This window comes from Macrotis lagotis, chromosome 4, assembly GCF_037893015.1.
Source record: "Macrotis lagotis isolate mMagLag1 chromosome 4, bilby.v1.9.chrom.fasta, whole genome shotgun sequence".
NCBI classification, from domain to species: Eukaryota; Metazoa; Chordata; class Mammalia; order Peramelemorphia; family Peramelidae; genus Macrotis; species Macrotis lagotis.
This window is the reverse complement of record NC_133661.1, coordinates 156,099,808-156,120,347: the sequence shown is the minus strand read 5'-3', so window position 1 is coordinate 156,120,347 and position 20,540 is coordinate 156,099,808. Positions and strand designations below refer to the sequence as shown.

Here is a 20,540-nt window from a genome sequence, read left to right as displayed (position 1 = left end):
CTGAGAAAAAATACAGTTTTACCAAATAAATAAGTTAACTGATTATTTTTAAAAATTACCCACAGATGAAGATTGATTCCATTTGAGTGAATTTTTTAATGAAATTTTATTTTATTTTCCAATTCCATGCAAAGATAATTTTGAACAGTCATCCATTTGCAAATTAATGAGCTGCACATTTTCTTTTCTTCCCTACACCCTCCCCATGGTGGTGACCAATATGGTAAAAGTTATACATGTACTATCATGTTTAACATATTTACATATTAGTCATGTTGTGAAAGAGAAATTATTGATGATGTTTGTTGTTTGCAAAGATGACCATGACATCAGGTCGAATTGGATTTGAGTGCCAGCCTTGTTTTCTCCTCCAGAGCCATCTGGGTCCAAGTGGCCAGATATGAATCAGGACGACTGGAGATGGCCCTGGATGCAAGGCAATCAGGGTTAAGTGACTTGCTCGAGGTCACAGAGCTAGTGTCTGAGGCTAAATTTGAACTGAAGCCAGCACTCAACCTAATGCACCATCTAACTGCCCATAAGGGGAAAGAAAAATCTTGAGAAAGAAAGGAAAATATGAAAGACATTTTTTTAAAAAAATGAACATAAAATGCTTTGTTCTACATTCAGACTCCATAGTTTGTTTTTTTCTGTGGATGTGGATGGCATTGTTCATAGCGGTTCTCTCAGTGTTGTCCTTGATCTCTCAACTGCAGAGGGAAGCTGCATCCATCAAAGTTGATCTTCTCATAATGTTGCTATTAATGTGTCCAATGTTCTCTTGGTTCTGCTCCCTTCACTCATGTAATTTTGTTCCATGCTTCTGTAAAGTCGATTGCTCATGATTTCTTACAAAACAATAGCGCTCCATAACATTCACAGACCATAACTTGTTCAACCAGTTCTCAATTGATGGGCATCCCCTCAGTTGCCACTACAAACAGAGTTGCTACAAATATTTTTGAACATGTGAGACTTCTCCCTTTTTTTGATTTCTTTGGGATAGAGCCTTAGTAGTGGTATTGCTGGATCAAAGGGCATAATCAGTTTTATTATCCTTGGGCATAGTTCCAGATTGCTCTCCAGAATGGCTGGATCAGCTCACAACTCCACCAACAATGCATTAATGTCTCAGTTTTTCCATGTCCTCTCCAATATTTATCATTTTCCTTTTTTGACATCTTGGCTAATCTGATAAATGGGAGGTGGTGGTGCCTCAGTTTTAATTTGCATTTCTCTAATCATTATTTGGAGCATTTTTTTCAAATGGCTATAAATAACTTTTATTTCTTCATCTGAAAACTGTCTTTTCATATCCTTTGACCATTTATCATTTGGGGAATGACTTCTAAATCTTAAACATTTGAATCAGTTCTCTATATATTTTAGGAACGAGTCCTTTATCATAATAAACACTCACTGTGAAAATTGTTTCCCAGCTTTCTGCATTGCTTCTAATCTTGCATTGCTTTTATTTGTGCAAAACTTTTTAATTTAATATAGTCAAAATCATCCATTTTGCAATTTATACTGTTTGCTATTTCTTTTTTGGTCATAAACTTCTCCCTTCTCCATATATTCGACAGAAAAAGAATGTTTCTTGTTCTCTTAATTATGATATCACCCTTCCTGTATCCATTTTGATCTTATTTTGGTGTGGGGTATGAGATACGGTTCTATGCCTAATTTTTGCCATATGGTTTTTCAGTTTTTCTCAGCAGTTTTTTTTTTGAATAGTTCTTATCCCAGAAACTGGTGTCTTTGGATTTATCAAACAGTAGATTACTATAGTCATTTACTATTGTTTCTTTTGTGCCTACTTCAATCCACTGATCCACAGTACTCTATTTCTTCACCAGTACCAGGAAGGTTTTTTTTCTAATTTAATTTTATTTATTCAAGACAATAGGTTAAGTGACTTGCCCAAGGTCACATGGCTAGGTAATTATTAAGTGTCTGAGGTTGGATTTGAACTCAGGTCCTCCTAACTCCATGGTATGGCTGGTGCTCTATCCATTGTGCCACCTAGTTGCCCCTCCCAAACAGTTTTGATGACTGTCGCTTTACAATACAGTTTAAAATCTGGTATAGCTAAACCACCTTCCTTTGCATTTTTTCCATCAGTTACCTTGATATTCTTGACCTTTTGTTGCTCCAGGTGAATTTTGTCACCATTTTTCCTAACTCTAAAAAAATAGTTTTTTGATAGTTTGATTGATATGGCACTGAATAAGTAATTTAATTTGGGTAGAAATGTCATTTTTAATTACATTAAAAAGTTTTTTTTTAACCCAACCTAGGAAATATACTATGTATAGTATACTATGGTATCTTTTTTTTTTAAGGTTTTTTGCAAGGCAATGGGGTTAAGTGGCTTGCCCAAGGCCACACAACTAGGTAATTATTCAGTGTCTGAGGTCAGATTTGAATTCAGGTACTCCTGATTCCGGGGTCAGTGCTCTATCCACTGTGCCACTTAGCCACCCCAATATGTGTATACTGTGAAGTGTGTTATCAGTGGTATAGTAGTTATCTCTAAGAAAAATAACCACATATTGTTATGCCACCTGCTTGAAGGTTGGAAAATTAGCATTGAGTGTAATACAGACTTTGATCTAGGGATTTTTTTTCTCTGAGACATTTACATGAAAACAGAATCTTTGATTTTAATAACTCATCTGTTCCTACTGCTTATTTCCCATCTGAACTTGTCATAATCCACCATGAGGGACACTGCAGCTGGTTGCTGTAGAGTTGATTGATAACAAATAAAAGATGTTGACTTCAGGTAAAGATTAAGTAGAAGAAGCAGATCATTTCTTAAACATGGAAGGCCAGTGTATTTGTTGAAAGTCATAGGAAATCATAGCCATGGATTTGGAGACAACCAAATTAAAAATACCAATCCTTTAAGCCAGCACTAGGACTTTTAGCAAATGTATGAAGGCAGGAGGGGAGTAAAATTCAAAATAGAATTATTTCAGAAGAAAATGTAGTTTTCCATGACACACTGACAGTTTAGGAGATTTTGTCATGAGCAAGGTGATATTACCTTATAAGAAAGACAATATAGTATTAATCTGACTGTAGAATATACTCCTTCCCTAATTCCTTCTCTATCATCTTACCCCACTGCCCCAAAGAAGCTGGGCTTGTGTAAAATCTTTGCTTGGCCGATAATCACATTCTTTGTAGTAAATAGAAGAGAGGATGATAGTATACATGGCAATTAAGATTAAGAGAATAATACTAATAAGTAGCAAAAATAAAGTGATGTTAGAAATGAAAAAAAGGTAAACAAATGTACTAGTGATAATTTCATAGAATTTTTTTGCGTCTATTTTTTTGTCCTTTCAAAGGACAGCCGTATGGTAATGGTGTGGATCAAGTTTAACAAATGAAAGAATATGTACCTTTAATTTATTCCTTGTCTTCTGGTGTATATTGTCAACATCTCTTCCTTATTCTCCTCAAATCTTTGTTATGATAATGAACCAAAATATTAGGGATTTTTAAAGTTCATATTCTTATCTGTAGGATTTAAGTCCTGATTCTAAATGTCTTATAAATTGTGAATCTGAAGAATGCTTTGTCTTTTACAGAGTTCTTCGTAGCTCATGATTCATAATTCTTCATATCTCTAACCTGATTTTTAAAAATTAGTATCTTATAGCTAGTTTTTCTAATGATTCAGCTAATGGTAAAATAGACTGTTTCTATGAATTCATAACCCACACCTGTATTTATTTGGTCATCACTCATCAGTATATGTATCCAGTCTTGATCCCTTGCTTTAAGGGCAATACAATAAAAATTATTTCCTTCTCATCTTTATATTTCTGGAAGGGGATCTAGTTATATTATAAAATGTTCATTCCAGCTTCTCAGAGTTATCCCATGCTAGAAATTACACATTTAAAATTTTATTTTATGTATCTTTGTGACACAAAAATTTTAATAAAATTTTGTTTTCAGAGAAAGCTTATGAATATACATAGATCTAAATGAAATAGCATCTGACATTTCATTAGCTTAAACTATATAGTCAGTTAGACCAAGGAATGTGGATAGATCACCCATTTTAGTAGCATTTCACTGTTAACCCAGTATTGATTGCAGTTTGCAAATTAGGTCAAAGCATTTCCAAGCTCACCAGAATTGTTACAGTCCTTCTTCCATCAAGTTCCCAGTTAGTAAAATGAATAAGTGTTCTTTCTTTTCTATTCACCTGGCATAAATCACCCTTTTCCCTGGTGAATGAGCAGGTGGCTGTTTTCAAGACTTCTCTTCCTATCACTGTCTAGTCTGTTCATCATTATTGTTGATTCTGTAATAATTGGTAGTGAAAAAGTCACTAAGTTAAACAACATCTCTATTATTCACCTTTTTTCATAATCTTCACAGTATAGTAAAAAGAGCATTGACTTAAAGACAAGGAACCTGAATTTATAGCCTGACATAACTCTTTGTTAACTGTGTGAATTTGAACTAGCTCTTGCAATTCTTTCTGTTCTTACTTTTTTCAGCTGTAATATTCTCATTTAGACTAGATGATCTCTAATGCCCTTTCCCATTCTGGATTCTATGGATATACTTGGGTCCTTGGATATACTTAGATTAACATCTAAGCCCCTTTGGAATTTATGTACAAAAAAATGATCAAAGTATTTACATCCAGTGAATTTATAAACTGTAATAGTCAAATGTGATCATTTGTATTGGCTTTGCAATCTACATATGAACTTCTGTATAATTTTTATTTAGACATTCTTGGAACAGAAGATCTTGATGCAGATACACCTGCCAACAATGCTGTGAGATTTTATCCCTGGACTATTGATAACAAATACTATTCTGCAGACATCAATCTGTGTGTGGTGCCAAATAGATTCCTTGTCACATCTGAAATCGCAGAGACTGTCCAAGCATTCATTGTTTATTTTGACAGCACACAAGTAAGAACTTGTATTTTCACGGTCCCTATAAGAGACCTTCTTGGCTTACTTGGGGATCTTTATTTTTTAGTGGGGACAGGATGAGATCAGGTTTGTTATCCATCTTTTAATTTGTGCTTTTTGATATTTTCCCCAAGAAATCTGGTCTTGATGGTGTTTCATCATGGCTTCCATTGGCAGAAGCATGGCTTCCAGAGGTGATGATCTTAGTTTGTGACAGAGTATCTGAAAATGGTGAGATGCTAAAATAGTACATTTTTGCCAGTTTCTTGTTATGCAGAGTATGAGCATTTCCTTAGATTAGAAAGCTGTGTACTATGTTGAAGGCTTTCTATTTCTAAAAGTTTTTAGTTAGCCAATCAAAGGCTTTTTGGAACAGTATAAAGTATTTGAAAATGAATCTTTTAAAAAAATTGTCATTCAGAAATTTGGGGGGGGGGTGTATGTATATGTGTGCATATATTTCTAAACAGATCCATGCTTGACCTATCTTTCTCTCTCAAAATACACACACACACACACACACACACACACACACAGAATTTTCTCATTTTAAAACTCGTGATTAAGAAGGAAAATTAGAGAGACATAGCATTTAGAGAGATAGTGGCGTTTAGTGTTTATCTTTTAAGATGTTATTTTTAACTTTTTTCTATAGGTGTAAACCGACCAAAAGCTCAAGAATGGTGTATCCAGCATGGCTTTGAGTTGGTAGAACTGAGACCAGAAGAATTACCTGAGGAAGATGGTAGGTAGTTATAATGTATATCTACTTCAGTGTAAAACAACAATCTAAAAAGGAATATAAACATTCTCTCATATAGCAAAGTCACAATAAAAATCAGAAAGCTTTCTTCATTTTAATCTATTTGAAAGACTTAAAATAAGTACTAATACACTCAACTTTGTCAATTTTCATTTTCAAAAAAAGTTCTTAGGCTTTATTCATGAAAGATAGAGTCTTTGTCATCTTTTTTTACAAAAATATAGTGATTGTTTTTCTCTTCATTATGGGTTTTATTGAACTGAAGTTCCCCCCCCCCCTTCAATCTATAGCAACTGAGGACTGAAAGTGACCGTTAGACAATCCTACCTATTCATTTGTTCTTTTGGATCTTTGGAGCATAGTTTCTCTAGGTAGTAGTAGCTCTGGTTAGAGGAGATTGTAGTAAAAACTGGATGCAAAGTCTCATAAAACTTCAATACTAAGGACTCTAACTAATCGAGAGACAGAACCCACAGAGGGACCCAGTGAGGCAGTTCTTCTACTCAAGGTAACCTGGAAAAGAGCAGAAAGGCTCTGCTTCCCCGGGTTGGAGGAGCGGCCTCCAGAGGGGTGGCCCGCCAGAGCAAAACAACTTCAACCTCCCGGGGGCAGCCCCTGGACACTGGGAGCTGTGGCTCACAGCAGCTGGGGAGTTTCCTGACCTACACCCCGGGGGGCACCAGGCACAAAGTGGAGGAAGAGCGGGGGACCTCTGCCAGAGCAAGCACGGGGAGCCCAGCCCTCAGGGCACACTGCGAGCCCAGATCCAGGAACAGAAGCAGGCAGAGCTGTAAGCAGGAGCCCCCAGGGCGTGAGCCCATTGAACCTAGGGAGGGGAGTGAAGAGAGACTGCAGAGCTCTGTCCTCTGCCCCTGGAATAGGACTCTGGGGCTCTGACCACATTCAGATCGCAATCTAAGCCCCCATAGAACAGCAGGGGCCCCCTCCACCTCAGCCCCATGGCAGAGGGGGGCACATATGGTCATTCACAGATCAGGAGGGAGGACAGAGCCTCACACACTGAGACCTTTGTGGGAGTGTCCCAAAAGCTCAGGAAGCACCCCAAAACCAGGCTCAGGCTGGTAAAATGAGCAAGCAGAGAAATAAGAGGAACACCATTGAGAAATATTTTGCATATGAGCCCAAGAAGGATCAAAGTACTCAGTCTGAAGATGAGGAAGCACAAGCTCCTGTATCTAAAGACTCCAAGAAAAACAGAAATTGGGCTCAGGCTATGATAGAGCTCAAAAAAGACTTTGAAAATCAAATGAGGGAGTTGGAAGAAAAACTGGGAAAAGAAATGAGAGAGATGCAGGAAAAACATGAAGCAGCCTAGTCAAGGAAATCCAAAAAAAAAAATGCTGAAGAAAATAGCATGCTAAAAACCAGCTTAGGTCAAATGGATAAAACAGTTCAAAAAGTTATTGAGGAGAAGAATGCTTTAAAAAGCAAAATTGGCCAAATGGAAAAAGAGATAAGAAAACTCTCTAAGGAGAACAAATCCTTCAGACAAAGAATGAAACTTAGGGAGATTGATGAATTTACGAGAAACCAGGATTCATTACTTCAAAACTAAAAAAAATGAAAAATTAGAAGAAAATGTGAAACATCTCATTGAAAAACAACTGATATGGAAAACAGACTTAGGAAAGAGAATTTAAAAATTATTGGAATACCTGAAAGTCATGATCAAGAAAAGAGCCTTGACATCATTTTCAAAGAATTACTACAGGAAAATTGCCCTGATATTCTAGAAGCAGAGGGCAAAATAAAAATGGAGAGAATCCACCGATCCCCCCGAGAAAGAGATCCCAAAAAACCAACCCCTAGGAATATTATAGCCAAGTTCCAGAACTCCCAAGTCAAAGAGAAAATATTACAAGTAGCCAGAAGGACACAGTTCAGATATCGTGGAGCTGCAGTCAGGATCACACAGGACTTAGCAGCAACTACATTGGAAGCTCGTAGGGCTTGGAATATAATACACTGGAAGGCAAAAGAGCTTAGAATGCAGCCAAGAATCAACTACCCAGCAAGGCTGAATGTCCTCTTCCAGGGAAAAAGATGGACTCAATGAACCAGGGGAATTTCAAATGTTCCTGTTAGAATGGCCAGAGCTGAACAGAAGGTTTAATCTTCAGATACAGGACTCAGGTGAAGCATGGAGATTGGAGGAGAAGGGGAAAATATGAGGTACTTAAATGATGTTGAACTGCATGTATTCCTGCATAGAAAAATGACACTGATAATACTCATATGAACCTTCTCAGTTAATAGAGCAGGTAGAGGGAGCTTTTATAGCTGAAGCACAGGAGAAAGCCGAATTCGAAGATAAAATATGGTGTAAAAATGGAATCAATAGAAAAAAAGGGAAATGCAATGGGAGAAAGAAAAAGGAGAGGGGGAATAGGCCAAGATATCTCATATAATAAGTTTTTTCTTTATTACAATGAGCTATTACAATGATATGGAAAGGGGGGAAGGCAAGGGGGAATGAGGGAATCTTCGCTCTCATCAGAGGTGACTAGGAGAGGAAACAGCGTGTATACTCAATAGGGTATAGGCATCTGGAGTAAGAAGGATGGGGGGACGGGGGAAGGGGGGGATATGAGTGATGGAGGAGAGGATGGACCATGGGGGGAGAGTGGTCAGATAGAACATTTTCCTTTTTACTTCTTGCAAGGGCCTGGGATTGGATGGCCTGTCCGGGACCATAGGGCCAGGTGGATGCTGGGCCTAAGGGGTGGGTGGTAGGGGGCTCGGGGCCTCTTGGCCCCAGGACCAGGGATCTGTCTGCTGCACCACTCAGCTACCCTACAGCAGAGTCAGAGTGAAAGGAGAGAGAAAATATAGTACATGGTAGTGGACAAATACGAAAGAAGGGAGTTGCAATCAGCGATGGCAATGGTGGAAAAATATGGAAGTAACTTTTGTGATGGACTTATCATAAAGAATGTGATCCACCCACGACAGAGTTGTTGGTGTTGGAACAAAGACTGAAGCACATTTTTAATTATTATTATTTGGGGGGGGGGGTGCAGGGCAAATGGGGCTGGGTGGCCTACCTGGAGCCACATAGCAGGGTGATCTTTGGGCGTCTGAGGCCGGATTTGGATGCAGGTACTCCTGGCTGAAGGGCCAGTGCTCTGTCCATCACCCAGCCACTCCTACTATTATTACTATTTTATTTTATTTGGGGTCTTTTTTTTTCTTCTTTTGGTTTTTGCAGGGCAGTGGGGTTGGGGTGGCTTGCATGCCACATGGCTGGGTGATTGTTGGGTGTATGGGGCCAGATATGGGCTCGGGTGCTCCTGGCTCCAGGGCTGGGGCTCTGTCCATTGCGCCATCAGGCTATACCTACAATTATTACTATTTTTTTTAATTTTAATTTTTTCTCTCCCCTTTACTTTATCGCTCAAGCGAGTCTATATTTTGTGGGGGAGGGGGTATTCTGTTTACTCTTAAACAAGAATATTTTATTAATGTATAAAAAATTATACAAAAAGAGAATAAATATTTTAAAAAACTGGATGCAAGGGCATGTAGATTTTAGAAGGTGTAGGAAATTGGCCTTTCCTAGTATCCTCAGGAGAATTTTACATAATGCAGTTAAAATCAGATTTTAGAATTTATGTTTTCATTATCCTCCACAAACATTTCTTGGGTTCCTAAGGCCTGTAAAATCCTGTGCTATTTGCCAGGGATAGAAGGAGATGCCTATGAATTTATGTAATAAGTTTAGCTGGAATACCAGGTAACATGTGATAATGTCAGTTGAGCAGAATGGTTGATGAGCCCTACAGGGATTCAGTCAGTTTAACTGACTTAAGAGAAAAATAGTTCTTAAATGGTGCTAGGGTGGAAGAAGGTATTATAGAGTGTAGGAATAAAGGTGCAGGGACAGAAATGGGCCTGATGTGGAGGGAATAGGCAAGAAACCTATCTGACTGGAATAGCTGGTCTCTTAGAAGATTGGGGATAAATGAGATTGTAGAGGTATTTTAAGGGCAAATTAATTAAATATTTGACCAAATATAATTTGTGAATGGTGTTATAAATATCTAAATGACCTTTGGCAGAAAAAATTAGAATTAACTTTGTGCCATATGTAAATTCAATAAACCTGTCTTCATTTGAGACTTTTGGTAAAACTGTTAAGCCAATAACAGTCCCATGACATGCCATGTCTTTAAAGACCTCCCTTTATTCTGCTTTTGAAAATGGATATTTAATCACATGTTTTCCTTCTACAGTCTTAAAATTATAAATCACTGAAAGTATAAATATTTCCATTAAGTTAGCTACTTTCTATTAAATTATCTAGACCAGAACCTCTTTGTTTCTTTAAGTTAGATTTTTATTTATGCCTTTGTTTTGACATCATAGGACTGCTTCCATTAGTATCTAAACATCCCAAAGTCCTGGGCTATAGCTGTCTTCTATAAAATAACATTGTTCATTTTGAGCCAGTGGAAATTATCATTGTTGTTGTTCAATTATTCATTTGTGTCTGACTCTTCGTGACTCTGTGGACCATACTGTTCATGGGTTTTTCTTGTCAAAAATAACTGTAGTGGTATTTACTTCTCCAATGGATTGAGACAAACTGAGATTAAGTGACATACTCAGGGTGACACAGCTAGTAAGTGTTTGAGGCTGGATTTGAAATCAAGTCTTTGTGACTCCTAATCTAGTGGTCTATCCACTGACCTACCTGGATGCCTGGGAGAGAACTATACCACATGAATCAGTTTATGGGGTTTAGTTTATAGAAGAGTCTTATCAGTAGTGGAATAGTCTCTAAATTTGCTTGATAATCAATGAAATAACTCTATTAGATTTATTTATGTTTTTAATATTTGCTGGGTATCTATTATGTATAAGATATTTATTAAAAGCTTTTTTAATTATATATGTAACATGAGTAAAATGTGGTTTCTCCCCTTCAATTAGATGACTTCCCAGAGTCTACCGGGGTAAAGAGGATCATACAAGCCTTGAATGCCAATGTCTGGTCAAATGTAGTAATGAAGAGTGGTAAGTAACAGCACTGTGAGGAGTCACTGTCTTCTGTTTTTGAATACATTAAAAATGATGTAAATTTTCATTTTTCTAACCTTGGATTAAATTAAGGTAGCTCAGCTTTAGCCTCCAGTTGTGAAAGGGACAAAAGTAGAATTTCTAAGAGCTTTGCACATGCATATAGTTGTTTGCTCATTCAGCAAATATTTCTTGAGCTCTCACGTTTAAAGGTCTGTGTTAGACCCTGAAAGAGATGCCAGAAAAATGGGAAACAACTCTTGTAGTAATTTAGAAGCATATAGTCTGAGGAGATAAAGCCTAAACAGAAATTGAATATTACTACAATATGGCATAAACTGAATGCAAAGCCAAAAATACCTCTGCTATGAGTGTAATAGTTGATAGAAGGGGGAAAAAAATCAATAAGGACTGGAATAGTCAGAGAATGGTTCCTAGATATCTTGAATTGGACTTTGGGGAATAGGGGAATGGTTTTTTATCTTTTTTTTCCATCACAGCCTTTTGCCAATATCTTTCCCACTCTCACATGAATCTTCTTTTGTAATAAAGAAAATCAAATGATAAAGTAACTGAATCTGACAATATCTGCCGTGTTCAATACTCTAGTCCTCTTTTTGGAGAAGAGAGAAATATTGCATTGTTCATTTGCTATGATCAAGATTGTTCATCATACTTAATCTAAGTTGAATTGCATTTCATTATTTTCATTTATATTTTATTGAAGTTATTGCATCAATTTTTCTCTTGATTCTGCTTTGTTCTCTTTATCAGTTCATATAAGCTTACCCTTATTTCTTCCAAATCTTCTTTTTTATTATTTCTTACCATGGAATTGGTAGAATTTTGATAAGTTGAAAGGAAGGGTAAAGAGATTAAGAAAAGTCTTGAATACATTGTTGGAGGAGATGTGAACTCATCCAACCTTTCTGGAGAGTAATTTGGAATTATGCCCAAAGGGTAATGAAAATGTGCATACCCTTTGATTCAACAATACCACTACTGAGTCTGTATCCTGAAGAGATTATGAAGAAGGGTAAAGTCATCACTTGTACAAAAATATTCATAGCAGCCCTGTTTGTGGTGGCAAAGAATTGGAAATTAAGCGAATGTCCTTCAATTGGGGATGGCTTAACAAACTGGTATATGTATGTCATGGAACACTATTGTTCTATTGGAAACCAGGAGGGTTGGGAATTCAGGGAATCCTGGAAGGATTTGCATGAACTGATGCTGAGTGAGATGAGCAGAACCAGAAAAACACTGTACACCCTAACAGCAACATGGGGGTGATGATCAACCTTGATGGACTTGCTCATCATCAGTGCAACAGTCAGGGACAATTTGGGACTCTGCAGTGGAGAATACCATCTGTATCCAGAGAAAGAACTGTGGAGTTTGTACAAAGACCAAAGACTATTACCTTTAATTTTTTTTTAAAAAGTTGTTATGTAATTTTGCAATCTCTTATAATTTATTTTTCTTCCTTAAGGATATGATTTCTCTCTCATCACATTCAACTTAAATCAATATATACCATGGAAACATTGTAAAGACTAACAGACTGCCTTCTGTGGTGGGTGGGGGGAGGGAACCAGATTAAGAGAAAAATTGTAACACTCAAAATAAATAAAATCTTTCTTTTATTTAAAAAAAAAAGAAAAGAAAAGTCTTGACATCAAGAAAGAGCCTAATCTGTTTGAGGAACAGAGTAAGTAGAGATGGCCTCTGTGGATTTGAGGTTTCATGCTGCAGAATGGTAGAAATGAGGGTAGTGGCAGGGTGCAGATGAGAAAATGGAAAACCTTGTATGCCAGAATGAGAACTTTGAACCCTATCCTAAAGGGAAAGGGTGAGGAATTCTAGGAGTATTAGAGTTGAGTGGTACATAAAATGACTGTTTTCAGAAGCTGAGGTTGGCTATACTCTGAAAAGGATATGCTAAAGGCTAGAAGCAGGATCCCGAGGTTTCCAGGAGAGTGTGAGTGTGATCTGAAGAAGCCCTGGCCTAAGTTGCTTTCAGTCAAATTTATGAATTGACTGGCCCATCTAGGATATACTGGCCTCCTCATTTAGTCCTCTTGTGATCTTTTCCCATCATACTCTTAATAACCTTTTTAATCTAGTGTTAAACATTCTGTGTTACCAATAAATACCAGAAAGGAATAAAAACCAGCTTTCTTTGTACTAGAAACCCTACATAAAACTTTAATTTATTAAAGGGGTTCATCTTTTTACATTTTGATAAAATTTCTGTCCCAATATCCCAAGGACAAGCTGTAGAAATAGAGCATTTATCTTGTTCTTCAATCATCTCAGGATGAAATGAAACAAGGGTTCCTTCAGCTGAACTTTTACACAAGGTCATTTGCCTGAGGTCTCTTCTGTCTTCTGAATTTGTTAAAGCAAGTATATCTGAATCAAAAATGAAATTAACCTGCATTAAGCTTTCTTTATGTATATCTTCTCTGATAATCTCTTTTGAGTTTTTAGTTTTCTTGTGTTGTATAGTATTAAAATATTGAGTTGCCTTAATTTCCACCTTTTTTTTTTTTTGCAAGGTAATGGGGGTTAAGTGGCTTGCCCAAGGCCACACAGCTAGGTAATTATTAAGTGTCCCAGGCCGGATTTGAACTCAGGTACTCCTGACTCCGGTGCTCTATCTGGTGTGCCACATAGCAACCCTACCGCCTATTTTTTTTAACTGATTTTATTGAGTTTTAAATGCATGTGATTTTTGTAGAACAGAGTTTTTAAAAAAACAACAATATATTTTTGAAGATATAATTGCATTTTTCTCTGAAAATGCCCCATTGATTAACATGGCTATTCTTTTTGCATTATGAACAGTAATATTTGTATGAACAGTAATATTTGTATGAACAGTTAAGGGACATGTGATATTTAAGTAACCTTATGGAAATCTTTAACTTTGCACAGTTTGAGAAAGTAGGTGGCTTCTAGAGCCTTATAAAACCAATTTAGGGGCAGTTAGGTGGGGCATTGGCCCTAGAGTCAAATTCAAATGTGGCCTCAGACACTTTAAAAAATTTACCTAGCTGTGTGACCTTGAACAAGTCATTTAATCTCATTGCCTAGCAACACACACACCCAAACAAAAAGACCAGTTTAGGCAAGAATCAGACTGACATTCAAGATTCCAGTATCTGTTACATACTTTAAAAACTTAATTGCCATGTTAGGTAGCACTGAGAGTATAAGTATTTGACTGAATTTTCCATCCTTGCAGTTTATTGGAATCTTAATTGCTATTGAAAGGGAAAACAGTACTACCTCAGAATATTTAGAGTTAATTCAAAACTTGGAGACAGTGGCTTCCTGACTACTCTCTTTCTCCTTCTTCTTGCCACAAGTAAAATACATAGTTGGTAAAACCCAAAGACCAATTACATGTTCCCTGAATGAGGATTTGTGGTTTAAGGGAGAGGCCAGCCCTGATTGATTAGAGCCTAGGTCTACTAGCTAGTCCCCCCCCCCAAATTTTTTCCTTCTCTCTTATCTCTTTATATATAAAATCTATATGTAAAATAAAGGCCTGGAAAACCAATTTGGGTTATAGGATATTCTGAGTTTTTTTTTTTCATTTTTAATATCATTTCCCCACATGCTTAAGGCATTATTTTCTTAAATTCATTTTATTGATTCTTCATTCATTTTCTGAAGAGTCTCTGACAGCCTAGGTTCTAAACCTGATTCTGCTACTAAATGGCATTTTGCCTTTGGTCAAATCTTGGGCTTCAACTTTATTCTTTGTCCCCTCTCTCCCATCTCCTTCTCCTGCTTCTGATTTCAGATCCAGGTGTTAAATGTGAATTCCCCAATTTTGTTGCTGAACCATTTGTTACTACCTCATATAGACAATATTAAGAGAACATCTCAGTGGTATTTGAACTGACTGGAACCCAGAGGTTAAGGCTTCTAGCTCATGCTAAGAAATCAGTCACAACAAGAAAAGTGAACAAGATCAGAGGATTTCTCTCCAGGGCATTTGAATCAAAATTCATTTTCTCATTTCCTTTTCCCCCTTCTCCTTAATCCCAGGAAATCAAGGGACTCGATCATGTAATTAAAATGAAAAGATCTGAGTGGAAAGACTGTATACAATTCAATTCCATCCACACAGGCTCTTTTATTGTTCAGAAATGACTTTATCCTCAGAGAAGTTGGGAATAAACTATAGAATGGAATGGTGCCTTTAAGTAGCAAGGATCTAAAACTCTTTCCAAGCAAACCAAAAAAAAAATGTCTACCCAGTTCTGTTAACCAGGGTTCTCTTGGGTTTCTTAACTTTTAGGGCTATTAATTTCAGTCCCTTTTCTTGTTGAAATAACTTAATATCCTTCCCCTAAAAAACACATTAAATCTCTGAAAGTCAGGCCCAACTTACTTGCTTTTCCATTTGTATGCTTTGTAAGTACTAAATGCTTAGGAAATGCTTTTTCATTCATTAAACCTCACACTGTTCTCTGTGAAATACCCCTCCCCCCTTCTAGGGGTTCATGCTCTCTAGGGATCCAGCTTCTAGCTCTAAATTTTCTGATCTTCTAACTAAAATGATCTTGGAAAAGAAGTGGCAGAGCTTAGGACCCAGTTCCAGGGTTTCTTACTACTGTGTGTGTGTGTCTGTCTGTCTGTCTGTCTGTCTGTCTGTCTGTGAGAGAAAAAGAAGAGATGGAGACACTCTCGTCCTAGTTCTTGGTATAGCTCAATGGAAAAATGCTGACTTTGGCATCTGAGGACCTGGGTTCAAATCCTACCTTTCACACTTACTAGTTATATGGACAAGTCCTTTCTCATCTCTACAATGAGGGGGTTAGATTAGAAGACTTTATGTCCCTTCTAGTTCTACTGTAGATGTGTAATTCTGTACATGGAGAATTGAACACAGTGAAGCCAAAATGATGTGCCTGGGAACAGGACCTAATGATTTTGTAGATTTTTGAAACCCCTCAAATTTTCTGTTTAAAGATTTAAGATTGATTAGGACCAAATATCAAATCAGAGAACTTTGTGTTTATTTGCTTATTTCTTTCAAATAAACTCTTTAAGAAAACTTACCTGGAATGGTATCAATAGAGTCAGACTGACTTCATTTCTTTGTCTCTGCACTTAATCCGAAGTCCAGGGGTGGCTAGGTGGCGCAGTGGATTAAAGCACTGGCCCTGGAGTCAGGAGTACCTGGGTTCAAATCTGATCTCAGACACTTAATAATTACATAGCTGTGTGGCCTTGGGCAATCCACTTAACCCCATTTTCCCTGCCAAAAAACCCCCCAAACCCCTAAAAAAAACAAAACCCAAAGTACAGCTAAACCAGTTGAATATTTAATTTAAGAAATATATGTACCGTACTAATAAATCATGATATGTCTTATAATGTATAGTTTTACATTATTATTTCGAGCTACAAGTAATTATTTTCCTATTATTGCAAGTACTAGAATTTCATCTTTTCTCAAATGCACATTGCTATATTCACACTGACAGGTGCTCTGCTTTTTCCCCTAGATAAACAAGTATTTCTCTAGAAGAAGATGTCTTCTTTTTGGCAGAGGTGTCACTTGGTTCTTATGCCCTCTGACTCTCCCATTTTGTAAAATTTCACAAGCCAAAGATCCAGTCACATGCTCAGTTCATTACAGGGGGAAATCTCTAGATACCATTGTGTACATTGTAAAGGTCAAACTTCTTGAGAATTCTGCCTGAGTTTCCACTGTGGAATAAACAGATTATTACAAATGGTTAAGGAAATGAATCCAAGTTAGAACTCCCTTCATAACTTGACAGTGCTTTTGAAGAGACACTCTCTTCAATTTACCCACAATATGACCTTCCCTTCAGATTTCCTGCCTTAAACTTCTCCACCCAAAAGTCTTCTGACTATTGCTTAAGGGGAGTAATGTAGATAAAATCTAAGCTGCTAAATTGAGTGACCTACAACCTCTATTTGAGTCTGTGGGATGGTTTGTGGTCAGAGGCTGTACACGAAAGCCAGACATTCAGTTCTCTGTCTTTTATAATTATGATGATGAGAATTCTTTTCATTGAATAGCTTTCACAAAATGTCTGAGTCATAAAAACATTGAACTAGTAGAAGAGGGACTAAAGCCATAGTTTCCTGTCATTGTGCAATCCACAGATACTTACTGCTCACCCAGTGTGTTTAAGGTCTTATTCTAGGTGCTTTGCAAAGAGGTCTGAGATATAATTTATAATTTCTCCCCTCAAGGAACTTATAATCTAGTTTTAAAGATGGGACCCCCAAAATCCCCAATAACAATGAAAAATCCCTTATTTAAGTGCTAGAATGGGAGAATTGTTAAATATCAGCAGTATATAGATGCTGGGTGTCTCATATATCTCCTTTTCAAAGGTGGAAAGGTGGCCAAGAGAAGGCATGAGTCCCAGAGGAGGCTTGAAATCATGAGCAACCAGTGAAGGCTCTGTCCAGCTAGGTCTAGGGCCAGAACTCAAGTTTGAAGATTAACAATTTCAAAATGCGTATGTCAAAGGAAAGGTAGAGATGAAAGACTAAAGTACAGAATATTAAGTCCTTGCTCAGATTTGGTCACATTGGTTTTGCTTAATTTTTCTTTTTCTGTTATAAGGGAGCATTTTATGTCAGGAGAGGGTGGCATATCAGGGAACTATTTTAGTGGGGGTAAAAAACAAAAGGCATTAGTAAAGCTTCTTATAAAAAAATGTAATAAAGGCATCATTACTGGGCACTACTCTTTTAGACCAGTTAGCTGTGGGTGATCATTTTTGACTGCAGCTGCTAATCATATTTTATATTTATGCTTTGTAATATATGTATAGCACCTCATATAGATTTTGAGGTTAGTAATAAAGATGTTTTAATAAATTACTTTATAAGCGTATTTCTTAAGATCACTGGATATGTAGTCAGTCATAAGACCTGAGTGTGAGACCTAGGTGTGAGAACTAACTCTGCTTCTGATTACTTGTGTTACTTGAGACAAATCACTTGCTCTCTCTCTCTGGGCCTCAGTTTCCTTATATGCAAAAAGGAAACATTTGAACTAGATCATCTCCAAGGCCCCTTCTAGAACTAAAGCCTATTTTACAAAAGATCATTCTCTGGATAGCATTCTCCAAAAGTGGATAGATTCACTTAATGTGAAGGCTCGAGGCTTTGGGCCAGAAATGCTATGTCATGTTGTGAAAGAAGAAGCAGAACTAAAGGAGGAAAAAACATAAAACAAGTTTTAAAATGTGAAAATAGTATGCTTTAGTCTGCATTCAGAATCCATATTTTTTCCCTCTGGACATGGATGGCATTTTCCATCACAGGTCCTTTTAGAATTGTGCTTAATCACTGAACTTGCTTAGAGGAGCTAAGTCCATCATGGTTGATCAGCACATACTGTTCCTATTAATGTGTACAATGTTCTCTTGATTCTGCTCACTTTACTCAGCACCAGTTCCTGCAAGTCTTTCCAGGTTTCTCTAAAGTCTGACTGCTCATGATTTCTTACAAAACAATAGCACTCCACCACATACTACAATTTGTTGAGCCAAGAAATGGCATTTTTCAAAATTTAACATTTTCTTGGTTTCTTGTTCAAGGTCACAAAACAAGGCAGTGACTATTCATAGAAAATGAGAAGACAGGATTTTAATCTTTACCTTTAACAGCAACATACTTGAATTTTTTTAATTTGAAGAGAAATGCAATTTTAAAAAATTTGATGGATATCTTTTTGTTTTTATATCACTTCTATATCCAACCATTTCCCTTCCCAATACATCCTTTATAACAAAGAATAAAAAGAGAAAAAAGAAAAGGAAGTTTTGCAAAACCAACAACATACCATCTGACTATGGTAGGTTATATAGTATCTCACTCATTTGAACTCCACCTCTTCATTGAACAGAGGAAAATGCATTTTCTCATTTCTTCTTTCAAGCCATGCTTAGTTATTTTAGAAAATAATCGGGTTCATTTTTCTTTTTGTTCTTTACATGTTAAAGTCATTAATGTCTATTTACTATTTTTATTTTTTTAATTTTTATTTAAAGCAGTGAGGTTAACTGACTTGCCCAAGGTCACGTAGCTAGGCAATTATTAAGTGTCTGATGCTGGATTTGAACTTGGGTCCTCCTGACTCCAGGGCCAGTGTTCTATCTACTATGCTACCTAGCTGCCCCCTTTTTGCTATTTTTTTTTTTTAGTTTTTTTTTGCAAGGCAATGGGGTTAAGTGGCTTGCCCAAGGCCACACGGCTAGGTAATTATTAAGTGTCTGAGACCAGATTTGAACCCAGGTACTCCTGACTCCAGGGCTGGTGCTCTATCCACTGCACCACCTAGCCGCCCCCCTTTTTGCTGTTTTTAATGAGAGAAATTAATCTATTCCTATTGGACTAAAATATCAGATGCCTACTGTATGATACTCAGTTATAAGTAAGAATTGCAGAGTACTGGGTTTCAAGAGCTCTGAGTTTTTATTTTCAGTTTATCTAGTATTGCTTAATCCACTGACTTTTCCAGGTATTCTCTTACATGGCTACCTTACATTTTTAAATGCTAAGGAGTTCATATTTTGTTGTTATTCATCCTCTAATTTCATTGATGGATGTTAATTTCCTGAGCTAATATGCTTTTGTAATAGACTTAGAAGTAGCAGTAAGAAATTAATTAACCAAAAATTCTAGAAGGCCCTCCTCCAGTACTGGTTTCTTTGAAAGAGGGATCTTTACCAGAAATTAGAAATTCTACAGCTTAGTGTTTAAAGAAATGGGCTCTCAGAGGGGTTTTTTTGGGTTTTTTTGTTTTTTTAGGTTTTTACAAGGCAATGGGCTTAAGTAGCTTGCCCAAGGCCACACAGCTAGGTAATTATTAAGTGTCTGAGGCTGGATTTGAACTCAGGTACTTCTGACTTCAGGGCCGGTGCTCTATCCACTGTACCACCTAGGCGCCCCTCTCAGAAGCTTTTAATGCTATTTTATGCAGCTTAATTGGGTTCACAGAGAGTTCTAATTGTGTGGTGTCTAGGTTCAAGTCCTGCTTTGTCACATACTGTCTTGGTGATCCTAGTCAAGTCATATAATCTTTCAGTGACCCCGACAAATAAGATTTTTAAGATAGAGAGGTGGTGTTGATCACAAAAGTATATAGTAAATAGTATAGCATCAAATTTTTAAAAGGAAATGGAATATATAGTAGAAAAAGATTTGTTTTCAGATAAAATCTAGGTTCTAGTCCAGGTTCTACTGCATTCCTGTATAACCTTGGGCATGTGGATTTTGGGATTATGACCCCACCACCAAAGAGCTTTTATTTATGTAAGTTGTATCTCTTATAGAAAAATAATCCTGACCTTGGGGACCCTTAGGGTATCCCCTGAAGCCTGCGCTATGAGAACTACTGAGTTGGCTATCTCTACAATCCTTTCTCATTCTACCATTGTATAATCTCAGAATCTCATCTTAATAATTAAGCTACTCAAATGCTAAAGATAACTTGTATCTGAAAATTTAAAAAAAAATTTCAAGGGAACAAGGTGTTCAATATTTTTATGTAGAGGGAAGGTGTTAGTAAATAAGGGTATAATGGACAAAGCAGTTCTGTCTCGGAAATAAATTATTAATTTTATAAACTAATGTACCAGAATATATATATCCAAATGGGTATTATCTCTTCAAAATGATTAACTTGGAAAACTGTATCTATTTTCCAAAACTATTGCACTTTGTTGAAAATATTTTTGGAACTTTTCTGTGGGTGTTCACTTTAG

General features: G+C 36.9%; 1 protein-coding gene across 5 annotated transcripts in view; it reads left to right on the top strand.

The window, feature by feature from the left end:
• The window catches only part of AAGAB (alpha and gamma adaptin binding protein), a 71,323-nt gene that overhangs the window by 14,410 nt on the left and 36,373 nt on the right, over positions 1–20,540 (top strand). For all 5 annotated transcript variants that reach the window (XM_074234466.1, XM_074234467.1, XM_074234464.1 and 2 more), the window contains exons 2-5: positions 4,765–4,955; positions 5,093–5,189; positions 5,614–5,703; positions 10,675–10,758. In XM_074234466.1, coding sequence (XP_074090567.1) covers positions 4,765–4,955; positions 5,093–5,189; positions 5,614–5,703; positions 10,675–10,758 — 462 coding nt within the window. The remainder of the gene's footprint in view (positions 1–4,764; positions 4,956–5,092; positions 5,190–5,613; positions 5,704–10,674; positions 10,759–20,540) is intronic.